Genomic DNA, 13,582 nt, shown 5'->3' on the forward strand with positions numbered 1-13,582 from the left:
TCTTTCTTTCTTTCTTTCTTTCTTTCTTTTTAGTAACCCTTTAAAAATACAAAAAACATTCTTAGAGAGAGGGCTGTACAAAAACAAAACTTTGCTGACCTATGGTTTGTTGTAGAGAGATATTGTTGTGCTTTCTTAGATGATATATCTCTCCATTTATTTATTCAAGTCTTCTTTCAATCTTTTTCAGTAACACAATTTTCTTGTTAAAAGAAAAAATGTTGCAAATTTCTTCTATTAGATTATGAGGCACTTTTAGAGATTTTTGTGTTGCTATATGAGCAAATAATAACGAGAGTTGCAAACCCTATGCCTCTTTTCCTTGCCATATTGATAACTAGGTTATTTCATATAGTGTTGAATTTTAGAAATTATAGCAGAGATCATGGTCTTTCCCTTGACTTTATGGGAGTTATTTTGAAGTTTCACAATTAAACCTAACATTTGTAGGTTTTTAGAAGATATACTTAGAGCAAAAAAAGTTTTTGTTTGTGCAAAGTTTTGTTTGCTTTACACAAAGTTGGATTATAGCCAGTGTGGTTTCTGTCTTTGTTGAAATAAACATTTTTCCTCATTTGATTTTGTTAATGCGTATATATTTCTGTTTGCTCAAGTAAGCATAGAAAAAAGAAAGAGAAAACATATATAGTTAGCTAAAGAGAAGAGAGAAGGGACAGAAAAGGCACATGAAAGGCTTCTCAATGTTTACAATTTTTAAAAGATTTATTTATTTGAGAGAGAGAGAGAGAGAGAGAACACACAAGCAGGGGGAGCAGTAGGGAGAGGGAGAAGCAGGCATCCCGCTGAGCAGGGAGCCTGATGTGGGGCTCAATCCCAGGACCCTGGGATCATGATCTGAGCCAAAGGCAGATGCTTAACCAACTGAGCCACCCAGGCGCCCTTCAATGTTTACCTTTTTATGTGGTTTTGATTGTTGAAACTGTACCTATTCAGAAATGTCATTGAGAAGCATGTTGTTAATGTGGTAAGTTCCTCTGCTGCATTTTCTGATTATTATCTTTGCATTCCTGGGACTAGTCAACTGTTTGGGCCCTATTTGCACACACGTCTCTGCAAGGAGGAGAGTGGTAGGGACCTATGGCTGCTGGACTCAGTCTCTTTAATTGATCTATTTAGGGCTTTAATTCTCATTTAAACAATGTGAGATGATCTTTCTCTTCTCCACAAAGTTTTCTATTTAACCTAAGTTTTATAACTTACCGTGATAAAGCTGGTGATTGCTTTCTCTTATCACTTAAAAAATTTATACCACATCTTTAATTTTATGTCTGCTTTTTGCTTCTCCTATGTCTTTGCATTTTCCCTTTGCTCTTAATCAGTTATTCTAGGCTTGTCTGCTTCACTTGTCCTTTCAAAACACCAGCTTATGTTTATTGTATCGACTATCTTCTTTCCTGCACCATGAATATCTGCTGCTACTTGTTTCCTTCTACTTTCTCTGTATTTACTTATGTTCATTTTGTAGAATTGAATCTGTAGCTGATTTTTATTTAGGCCTGTTTTCTAATGAATGAACATAAGATCATAGATATTCTGTTGCTCAGCTTTAACTATTTAGTAATTTCCATTGTGATATCCTCTCTAACCCATGGGTTATTTATTTAGCAGAGGTAAGAATTACACACATGACAGGGAAGGGAAGTTGTTAACCGGTGGGTTAGAGGTGTGTTATTTCAGTTTCCTGACATTTGATTTGTTTTTAAGTACCTGCTTATTTTGACTTTTTTTCTTTTTCTTTTTTGGTGGCAAAACCTGGGAGTGACTTCTAATATAGTTGCTTAACGATGTGAAAACATGGCCTGTATGATGTAGCTGCTTTGGAATTTTTGAGACTTCCTTTATGACTTAATGTGTGGTGAATGTTTGCAAAAGCTCCAAGAGCAAATATATTTTCCAAAGTATGTATATGTGTGTGTGTGTGTGTATATATATATTCTTCATTTGTTGGGCAGGAGAGAATATACATTCATATATACACATACATATATATCTTTGATCATCTTTGTTCATTGTGTTAAAATCTAAAATCTTGGGGCACCTGGCTGGCTCCAACGCTAGAGCATGAGACTCCTGATCTCAGGGTCATTCGTGAGTTTGAGCCCCATGTTGGGGGGTAGAGTTTACTTAACAAAACAAAATTTTAAGAATCTCTTGCCTGCTTGCTCTGCGTATTTCTGAAAGAGATTTGTTAAAATCATTCAACATGTTTGTGGATTTCTTGAATTTCTTTAATAATTCTAGGACCTTTGCTTTATATATGTGAAGGCTATACTGTGAGATATTTACGTTGTTAGTTCTAAATGTTATACCCTTTCTGGGTTCCATTTAATAACAGTATAATCTATTTTTAAATGTACTAATGTTTTCCACCCTAAATATGTTGTCTAACAAAAGTGCAACCAACACAGTATCACTTTTGGTTAGTACACCCTGTTTTGTACACTTTTTTACATCTCCTGATTTTCAACCTTTCTACGTTAATTTATTTTAGGTTAGTGTCTTGTAAGTACAAATGCAATTAAGATTTTTAAAATTCTGCTCTGTTATTAAGTATACATCTGTTTATATTTATGGTAACTTGATAAAGTTGGGATTCTTTCAGCTGTCTTACTCTGTGTTTTCTAGTTGCTGTGCTGCTTTTTTCCTCCTTTCCTGCATCCTATTGGAGAGATGTTTTCTTCATTCGCCTTTTCATTCCTCCACTGGCTTGGAAATTATTCTATTTCTGTATTTCAGTGGTTACCCTTATTTGAAATATTCACATTTTACTGACAAAACCTAGAATTAGTATCTCTACCCTCCTTCTAAATAATACAAGTCCTTTCAATCTCTTTACCTGCTAATACTGTCACAATTCTTTTTACTATTAACTTAGATTTTTTTTCTTTACAAATTTGCTTTCCCATTTCTTTGCTTTTTATTGTTTCTTGATCTTTCTGCCTTCTTCTGGGTTTTGTATACTTATTCATGATGTAGTCTAGTACTTCATTATTAGGGACAGTCATCTTTGCATACCTGGAAAAAACACTGCCTTCAATTTTGACTAAATATTCTAGAAGAGGAGCTATTTCCCTTGGCACTTGCAGGAGATTATTTCCCTGTTGCCTGGCATTAACTGTTGCTGAGGAGAAATCAAGTATCAGTCTGATTTCTGTTCCTTTATAGATAATCTGTCCCTTCTTTTTGATTGTTTGATTTTTTTTTTCCTTTGTGGTGTTCTCACATTTTCATTACAATATGCCTAGGGACTAATTGCTTTTTCCTTCATGATGCTCAGATCTTGTTAAGCTTCTTTTTTTTCTTATTCTTTTTATTTTTTTATTTTATTTTTTTATTTTTTTATTTATTTATGATAGTCACAGAGAGAGAAAGAGAGGCAGAGACACAGGCAGAGGGAGAAGCAGGCTCCATGCACCGGGAGCCCGATGTGGGATTCGATCCCGGGTCTCCGGAATCGTGCCCTGGGCCAAAGGCAGGCGCCAAACCGCTGCGCCACCCAGGGATCCCAAGCTTCTTTTTTTTCAATTTAAATTCAAGCTAGTTAACATATAGTGTAGTACTAGTTTCAGGAGTAGAATTTAGGATTCTTCATTTACTTATAACACCCAATGCTCATCCCAACAAGTGCTCTCCTAATGCTCAACACCCATTTAGCCCATCGTCCCCAACCACCTCCCCTTGAGCAAACCTCACTTTGTTCCCTAGAGTTAAGAGTCTCTTATGGTTTGCCTCCCTCTCTGTTTTATCTCATTTTATTTTTATTTGTCTATTTCACTTAGCATAATACACTCTAGTTCCATCCAAGTTGCTGCAAATGCAAAAAAAATTTCCTTCTTTTTTCATGGTTGAGTAATATTCCAGTGTGCACACACATATATAGATATACATACACACCACTTTTCTTTATCCATTCATCAGCCAATGAATATTTGGGCTCTTTCCATAATTTGGCTATTGTTGATAGTGCTGCTATAAACATTGGGGTATGTGTAGCCCTCTGAATCAGCACTTTCTATCCTTTGGATAAGTACCTAGTAGTGCAATTGCTGGTTTGAAGGGTAGTTCTATTTTTAACTTTTTTTTTGAGAGAGAGTGAGAGGGAGAAAGAGAGAGAATCCTAAGCAGGCTCCACACCCAGCATGGAGCCTGACATGGGCCTTGATCTCAGAACCCTGAGATCATGACCCAAGTCAAAATTAAGAGTTGGATGCCTGTACAAAAACTTAAACAATTGTTTATGAATGTCCTATATCAGTAAATATATAGTAGTATAATGGTAAAGGTAAAAATGTAAATCATGGCCCAACTACTAAATATAAAGTAACTAATATAAAACAAATTCTATAGATATATGCCAAGTCTCTACAGTCAACACAAATTCAGCTAAAAATAGTTTAGATTGGAATGTAGCCATTTTTTGTCCTTTCATTCCTTGATAAATGGCTACCGGGGAAATATTTTAAGTTCTGTGAGCTCTACTCTACCTCCTAGAGGTCAAATTAAACCAAAACTCTAGTTAGAGATTAAATTTTCAGTAAGGAAAAATCATTCATGCACTCTACCATCCAGAGGACACAGATTTTGTAAACCACTCTTCTCATGCAAGTTTTTCAAATAACAATTGACTAAATACAAACTGATATCCTAGAAGTGACAGTATACTAGTAACAGACTCTTTAAAGTTGCATATCTGACTTAACATTCATGATAAACATATGGGAAGAATAGGTATCAACAACTTAAAGAGATAAGTCAAAAAATATTTGCCAGGCACTGATAACAGTCATTACTGAGAATAAAGATTCAAAAATAAGCAGGTCTACCAATTCTTTACCCCATAACCAATTTACCACTCAAGACTTCATGTAAAGTTATAATCTTATATGAATGGATAAAGAAGATGTGGTGTGTATATGCAAACACGCGCACACACACACACTGGAATACCACTCAGCCATCAAAAAAAAAATGAAACCTTGCCATTTTCAATGGTGTGGATGGAACTAGAGGGTATTATGCTAAGGGAAATAAGTAAATCAGAGAAAGACCATTATCATATGATTTCACTCATGTGGAATTTAAGAAACAAAACAGAGGATCATAGGAGAAGGGAGAGAAAAATAAAACAAGACAAAATCAGAGAGGGAGACAAACCATAAGAGATTCTTAATCATAAGAAACAAACTGAGGATTGCTGGAGGGGAGGTGGATAGAGGGATGGGGTAACTAGGTGATGGACATTAAGCCTTAATAGCTTGATATAATGAGCACTGCGTATTATTTAAGACTGATGAATCACTGAACTCTACCTCTGAAATTAATAATACACTACACATTAATTAATTGGATTAATAAATATATGTAAAAACTTACAATCTTATATTCTCTATGATAGAGGCTTGGTATTTTTAGATATGTAAAATAAAGACAAAAATTGATAAACTCCTAAAATCTTGTCCTCTTATTCTGATCATGACAATTTTAAAAGGTTAAACTTGAGAAGGTTAAAGATGGAACAAAATTTAAGAAAATCAAGTGCCTATCTACCTATCTTTTAAAAGCTGTCACTATTGGAGGCTAACACATAATTCATTAGCTCTGAGGGCTAATTTATGGTCTCCCACCACATGCTAGCTCAAAATGGAGCTAGGTTATTAAAGATGCAAAGATGAATAAAACCTGAGTGGATCCCTTGGGTGGTTCATAATCTAGAGAGCTTATGTAAAACTTCCAATAGTGTAGTTACACTTTAAATGTCATTTTCCTTCCATTCTTCCTCTCCAGAGAAGGCAGTTGGTAAGGACAATCCCTGTTCTATGTACCCTTTACCTATAGAGGTTCCTTCCAGTCACTGGTAATCATCCTGTCCTTGAAATTGTCTCAGAGATCATCCTGGTTCTTCTACTTCTCTAATCACTTTTTCTCTTTCAGCCTAATAAAATAAAGGCATTCTTCAAGGTTAATTGCTTAATGGAAAAAAGAGAAGACAAAGACATTAAAGAAAATCTGTAGGTTATACTTAAGATGAAACAATAATGATCCCAGATGCAAGATCTGAAACAAAGGATAAAACAACAAACAAAACCCCAAACTAGCAAACCAGAAGTAGAAGAAAACTTCTTCATTTTTCATAAAGGATATCTACAGAGATATTTGATGGTGACATGTTTGAGGCTATCTTTCTCAGATCAGGAATAAGAAAAGTTGGCTTTTATTACTGCTTCAATTCAACAGTGTTCTAAAGGATCCAGCCAGTGTAAAGTGAAAGCATTTAAAGTTGTAAGAATTGGGAAGTCAGAAAGAAAATTGTCATTATTTCAAGGTGATATCATGGTCTACACAGAAATTCTAAACTAATCTAGGGATAAATTATTGAAATTAATAAGAGTTGGTAAGGCTTTCCAATTGGATATTAATGTAAAAAAGTCAAATGTACTTTCTGTTAACCACAAACAATCATTTAGAAGAGAAATTCTTAAGAGATACCATTTAAGCAACCGCAGAAATAAAACATGTAAGTACCCAGAAATAAATTTAACAAAAGCGAGTTAACCTTTATGGAGAAAATTACAAATCTTTCAATACGGAAGAGTTTAGCAGTTACACCAGGTTCTTAAATAGGAAGACACAACCCTGATGATGTCAAGCCTCCCAGCATTGGTTTTCTGATTCAACACAATTCCATTTGAAATCCCAACAATAGTTGTTTTTTTGCAGAAACACGGTAAACTGACTCTATAATTTGTATGGAAGAACAAAGGGACAAGAGCCTGAAGAAGTGATTTTCATGGAGCAGAAACCCAATGGTCCATAAAGATATGAAGAAATGCTCAATCTCATTGGTACCCAAAGAAATGCAAGTTAAAACCAAAATGAGATATCCCTACACCCTAATCAGATGGGCAAATATTAAAAAAAAAACCACTACCACCACCAAATTTTAGAGTGTGGAAAAACAAGGACACTCACGAATTTCTGGCTAAAATGAAAACTGGTATAATCACTTTGGGAAATAGTTCAGTATTACCTAGCAGAGTTGAACATGTGCCTCATCTATAACCCACACATTTCACTGTTGGGTGCAAACCTTAGAGCAGCAGCAGTTCTCAAACTTCTTGATCCCAGGGCCCCTTTTACGCTCTTGAAAATAACTGAGGACTCCAAAGAGCTTTTTATTTATATGGGTTATATTTACCAGTAGTTACTCTATTAGGTATTAGAATTGAGGAAAGTTTTAAACATGAGAACACACAAGCACACATTCTATCAGCTGTCAGAGCAATGACATCACCACATGCCATGTGAACTCTGGAAAATGCCACTGTATGCTTGTGAGAGAATGACAGTGAAAAAGGAAAATGATACTTTGATGTTATTATAAAAGTTGTTTTGACCTCTCAAGCTCCTTGAAATGGTCTCAAGGAACTAAAGTTCCTGGACCAACTTTGAGGACCACTGCCCTAGAGAAAGTCTAGGCACCAGACATATTTAAAAATGTTTGTAGTAGTATTGCACATGACAGCAAAATCTAGAAACAATCCCAAATCCATCAACTGATATTTTCATTCCCCGCACTACTACACAGCTATAAAAAGCAATCAATTCCATTTATGTTTGACAATATGAATGACTCTTGAGTAATAGAAGCAAGTCATGGAAAAATATATTCAGCTTTTATTTAAAGTTAAAAAACAGCTAAACTTAATGAAGTACTGGTGAAGGATACATCATAGGTGGTAAAGCTAATGAAAAGCAAGAGAATGAGTAACATCAAATGCAGGACAAGTCACTGCCCCTGAATGGCAGGGCTAGGAGTACACAGGAAGCTCTACTTCTTTGGCTGAGTGATAAGTATATGGGTATTCACTTCATTCATGTTTCATACAGTTTGTACTTAAAAGATATTTCAAGGGGCGCCTGGGTGGCTCAGTTGTTTAAGTGTCTGCCTTCAGCTCAGTTGGGTCCTATGGGCTTCCTGTCCTGTTCAGTGAGGAGTCTGCTTCTCCCTCTGCCCCTCCCCCTGCTCCTTCTCTTTCTCTCTCTCTCTCTCTCTCTGCCCCCCTCTCAAATAAATAAATAAAATCTTTAAAATGAGATATTTCAAATTGTAAAAAATAATAAATCAAGACAAAACAAAAATTAAAGGACTAGGAAATTATCGGACGAGAGAAAATTATTTAACTTAACAGCAATGAAAGAAACCACAAAGGATTGGGTAGTTTTCAATATATTAAAAACATGAAAAAAGTGGAAGTGACATAAACAAGAGAAGTTCAAACCAGCTGTAGAAGCCATAGTGATGAAAAAAATTTAAACTACAAATCGATGCAAATACATGAAAAGACGTTTACTCTCACTAGTAACTAGATGCAAACTGAAACAAAGAACCCTCAGTTAAGGAATGACGACGACAAGACAAATGGGTAAGGCTGTGGTGAGGTTAACACTATCACACATGCTGGTGGGAATGAATCTCGGTGCAACTTCTGGGCAGGAAAAGGAAACACATATATGAAGTATCTTAAAAATATTCATACTCTTGAAACCAATGATTCTACTTCTAGACATGAATCTTAAGGAAACAATCTAAACTACTGCACAAAAAACCATATTAACAAAAAACTGGAAAAAATCTAAATATCCAAATAGGGAGTATTTAAGATAAAAGAAAATGATCTCTTATTTATTGAACTAAGTATTAAATAGTAATGTAAAACAGTTTACATCATCAATATCGGGAAATAAAATTGATCGTGTCAATTAAAAAAGGCAAGCCCTAAAATTACATACACAATAGTCTTTTAACTACTCTTTAAATTTTTAACACATAGGAAAAAATGACTGAGGACACCTGGCTGGCTCAGTTGGTTAAGTGTCTGACTCTTAATCTTGGCTCAGGTCTTCATCCCAGGATCATGAGCTCAAGCATCGCATTGGGCTCCACACTGGGTGTGGAGCCTATTAAAAAAACAAAAACAAAATGGAAAAAATGCATCCACTGTTAGCAGAGCTATCTCTGGATAGTAAGCTTATGGGGGACTCTTTGGGCTTTTTTGGTATCATCCAAATTCATTTAAATGAATTCATATACTTGTAAAGTCAAAAAACAAACCTAAAATAAGAAAGCCCACCAACCCCTCAACTGCTTTCCAAACTCACTAAAGTAGAAACATCGCTTTTGTTCAAAGCTCTCTACACTACATTCCCAGCTGTCTTTAGTGGGTGTGCTTACCCTCCTTAAGGTTCATCAAGGTGGACCCCCCCCATGGCTTCCAGACCATGTTCTGTACCTTCTCACTACAGTGCCTTAGCTCAGAATATCTGATCCATCTGGATCATATTCTCTACCTGGCCAAATTCAAACATTTTCCAAAGTTCATGAGAAACACCACCTTTTTTTTTTCTTCAAGATTTTATTTATTTAATAGAGAAATAGAGACAGAGAGCACAAGCAGGAGGAGCAGGAGAGGGAGAGGGAGAAGCAGGCTCTCCAGTGAGAAGGGAGCCAGACTTTGGGCTAGATCCCAGGACCCTAGGATCCTGATGGGATCTGAAGGCAGACGCTTCACCAACTGAGCCACCCAGGTGCCCCCAAAACACCACCTTTTTTATGAAGTTTTTTCTCACTCCTTGCTAACCCAATCACCCCAACCACGTGTGATTTTTTTCCTTGTCTTTGACTTCTACGGAAATGATTTTAGCACTCTTATTCCTCTTGATACAATTTGCCTGAATTCTAATAGCTCTGTTTTAACACCTCTACTAGATTGTAGTAGGTCAGGAAGAGGCTCTATCCTTCTTCACTTCTTTCTCCACTATTAACACACTGCTTCCCAGAATTAAGCGCAGAATGAGTATTTGAGGAACCAAATAAATTACTGTCACAAGAGAGTAGTCTCTTGCCTTGGCCACCAGAAGGAGGAAGAGAGAACGGGAAATGCTCCTCATTTGAGACTCAGCATGGAATTTCTCACAGAAACAAGGAGGAAAAAAAGGACCATTTGTAATGCATAAAACAATTATGCACTTTTATTCCTTTTGCCAGCTACAAATCTATCCATAATTGGCAACTTAATTTTAAGGAAACAAAAATGTGCTTGGAATTCCCAAGAACCTACCTCCAAAAGGGTTTCTGGAGTACAGCCAGTGCTTAAAGTGACATATTTGCAGATAATTATTTTCCTTCAGGAAAAACATCACATGTTTGCTCAAGTCAGCTTAAGCCTCTTTTGAAACAAAAAAAATGGTAGTGAAAATAGAAAGGGTGAAGTGAAAGACAAAGGAAGAAGGAAAGTGCAGGTTCTCTAAGCACTTGAGTTAATTTCTAAAAAGGAAACCTGAAAGGGTGAACACAAGCAGATCAAAACTACCTTTTTACCATTTTTCCTACTTTCCTACTTTGAGATGCAGTATCTCAAGAAACATACTTTAAAGGGAGAAAGTCTTCACAGGTTTTTATTTTTCTTTCCCGAGCAAGTCTTTAATTAAATTAGTATTTACAATACCTGTTCAGATAACCTGCTCACATGCATTCACATGTACCTGAATGTGTATATTTCAGGTCAAAACCCTCCTTATACTTAATGCATTCAGTGCTCTCCTTTGAAAGAATGCTCATCTTTATGAAACATATTGTGAGGGCTGCTCTTTGCCAGACTTTGGGGAGAGGGTGGAGAGTCAGGACGACTCATAATGCAGACTTGGATTAATCTCCCTATATATGTATTTAAGCATTGCTATATTGAGTATATATTGAAAACTGTGCAAGGTATACAGAGGTGAGTCAGTCCCCGCTCTTAATGTCCACAGGTTGCCCCAGACCCGTATACATTCTACGGAGGAAATGAACAATAAGCAAGTAAACAAATGAACACAATAATTACAGGTTATGGTAAGAGCTGTAAAGGAGACAAAATAAACAAGACGGGGAGGCTATTTGATAATCAGTAAAGGCCTCTCAGATACATTTATGCCAAGATGGAAAAGAAAAAAAGGACCTAGCTGTGCACACTATCTGGGCAAGAGCCTTCCAAACAGAGAAGTGGAAAGGTCCCAAGATAAAAACAGATTCAGTCTGTTGGAAGAACATAAAAGAAGCAGTGTGGCTGGTCATGTTTTTCAAACTGTGGATCACTGCAACACGGAGTCATAGGTTTTCAGAATAAGTATTCTTTAATGAACTTTTGCTCCAGTTATGTGTATATGTGTGAGTGTGTCCTAGTTTGCAATGTGTGATATGTTACTTACTGTGGGCAGCGGTGAAATCTGTACTAAACAAGGAGAGTAGTTACAGATTAGGATGGAAGGGTGGGCAAGAACTACAGCATGCATGGCCTTGCATTGTAGGCCACCATAAGGAATTGAGATTTTTATTCTAAACACAATGTGATTGTATTGAAGACTTTCAAGTTGGGGAGTGATATGATCTAATTCAACACAATGGTGTTGCCTAAAGATTTTCACTATGGTGAAATTCAGAAAACTAGCTCAGGCCTAGCCACTAAGACCAAGGATTTGGAGCAAATCACTTAATCTCTCTAGATCTTACTTTCTTCATTTTAAAAATGAGAAGGCTGGACCAAGATAACTTACTATCTTCTCTATTGCTAAACTTCTATGACTATATATATATATATATATATATATATATATATATACACACACACACACACATATATGTATACATATATACACACATACACACGTATACATATATCCTGCTTCCTTTGTTGGGCATAAGTACATGACTATTGGGAAGACACTAGTGCATTAGGTCAAGTTTTGGGTTACTTCTTAAAATACTATACACCATGTAACTCTAAGAATTACATTTCTATAGAAAGCAATTTTAGAATTATCTCTTTCCTGGAACCAGCTATATTATTTAAATGAGATCTCTGGGCTAAAAGTGAATCAAGTGCTTTTGCAACTCTCTAGTGCAAAGTTTGGGATGTAAAGGAAATTGACAGGGAGGATGAAAAGATTTAGTGACCAGGTTATCTGGAACACATTTCCTTATTTGTTCTAGGTCATCACTGACATTTAATCTAGGGCATTCTAAAGTTGCAGAGAACCTCTGCTGAGCCCTAAAGTTAAGATGCAGAAGCTTAACCCCTTCTACAGCAACCAAAATGACTTGAGACAAAATATTCGTTGAGAGCCTACAATAGGTTAACCGCATGCTAGACAGTCAGATATGTTTTTTCAGTTAATTATCCTAACCTAATTATTCATATTTCACAGATAAGAAACAGGGGCTTAGAAAAGACAACAAAGCTATTAAGTGGCAGGGTCAAGATTCAACATTTCAGACTTATAATAAATTATCCTGCAAGTTTAAAAAAATCACTATACAAGGATTAAGCCATCAGTTTCAAGTATCTGGGACATTTGTCCAACCATATGAACACATAATGTTCAACCAATAAATCAATTCTGGACTTTGGTATAGGTGCTTTAGCTAGGTGCAGTGTAGGATGAAAGAGAACTTGTTCCAGCACTGGAAGGCCTACTCCGTGGGTAGCATACTGGGTTGTATGAAGTGGAATCAGGCAAAATATCTAAGGAATTTGTATTCCCAATTAAGTACACGTGAATAGCATTATGGCCGTTTCCAGATTCTTTTTCTCTATTGTTGCTGGTGAAAGGTCAGCAGAGAAACTGCACTAGACAGTGTCACCTGTGCCGTGGGCCTTGAAAGTGTCCTGCAAGTTCCATAAACTCGAGATGCTAGAAACTCACCAATTTCCAACTTACATTAACCCTTTAGGAAGCAATGGGCGTATCACCTGCCCAATTGGAGCAGCGTGGATGGCGTGTATGGAGAAGAAAACCTTGGGAACGTGTAGGGCATTATCCGTGTGAGGGTCGAAATGGTCCCTAAAGCCTTTCCCCAGAGACACCTGCAAAGATCTTTGCAAAGTTAGGGACCGTCGCTGCACACCTGCCTCAACATCGAGAACGCGGTACCCACCTGTCACATATTCGGCTTCGAATCTCCGCCGGGTCTCAGAGATGAGCTTGGCTTTATTCTGGGCGTGATACTGAAAGGGAGACACGAAGGGACGCTTAGATACCACGCGCACCATCCCGCTTCCCTTCAGCCCAGCCCACCTGCACCTGGGCGCACGGCCCCCGGGCTTCAGAGGAAGCTTCCGGGTCTGGGGGGACGGCCGGCAGCCGTGTGGTCGCCCCCTCACCTCGGCCATGGTCGCGGGCGTGGACGAGATCTCGATCGCCGTGGCCACTTGCCCACCTGTCCGAAAATCTCATCACTGGCCCCGCGGGCCGGGAGGTAGAGAGGGAAGGGCGGGAGGTGGAGACGGTCGCGTGACACCGGGAGGCGGGCGGAAGCGTCGCCGCGTTGCCCAATCCAATGTGGCCGCCTGGGTGTGGAGGCGGAACCAGGCCCCAGCCTGGCTTTCCATTAGCTTCTCGTTTGCGCTCCGCTCCCTCGACGTCCCCTGCACTGCGGACCCGCCTCCGCCTACCGCCGGATCACGGGAGCTTCCCGCGCCGAGCTCCGCCCGAGCGAGCTGCGCCCGCCCTTAGCTTCACAACA

At 37.8% G+C, this 13,582-nt stretch overlaps 1 protein-coding gene across 2 annotated transcripts in view; it reads right to left on the bottom strand.

Moving 5' to 3' along the window:
- The window catches only part of MOSPD2 (motile sperm domain containing 2), a 53,235-nt gene extending 39,653 nt beyond the window's left edge, over nucleotides 1-13,582 (bottom strand). The window contains exons 1-2 of one of the 2 annotated variants that reach the window (XM_072816446.1): nucleotides 13,221-13,582; nucleotides 12,995-13,064 (exon numbers count right to left, since the gene is read on the bottom strand). In XM_072816446.1, coding sequence (XP_072672547.1) covers nucleotides 12,995-13,064; nucleotides 13,221-13,229 — 79 coding nt within the window. In that variant the 5' untranslated portion in view covers nucleotides 13,230-13,582. The remainder of the gene's footprint in view (nucleotides 1-12,994; nucleotides 13,065-13,220) is intronic. The other variant, XM_072816445.1, reaches the window with a different exon arrangement.

This window comes from Canis lupus, chromosome X (genome assembly GCF_048164855.1).
Source record: "Canis lupus baileyi chromosome X, mCanLup2.hap1, whole genome shotgun sequence".
Lineage (NCBI taxonomy): Eukaryota > Metazoa > Chordata > Mammalia > Carnivora > Canidae > Canis > Canis lupus.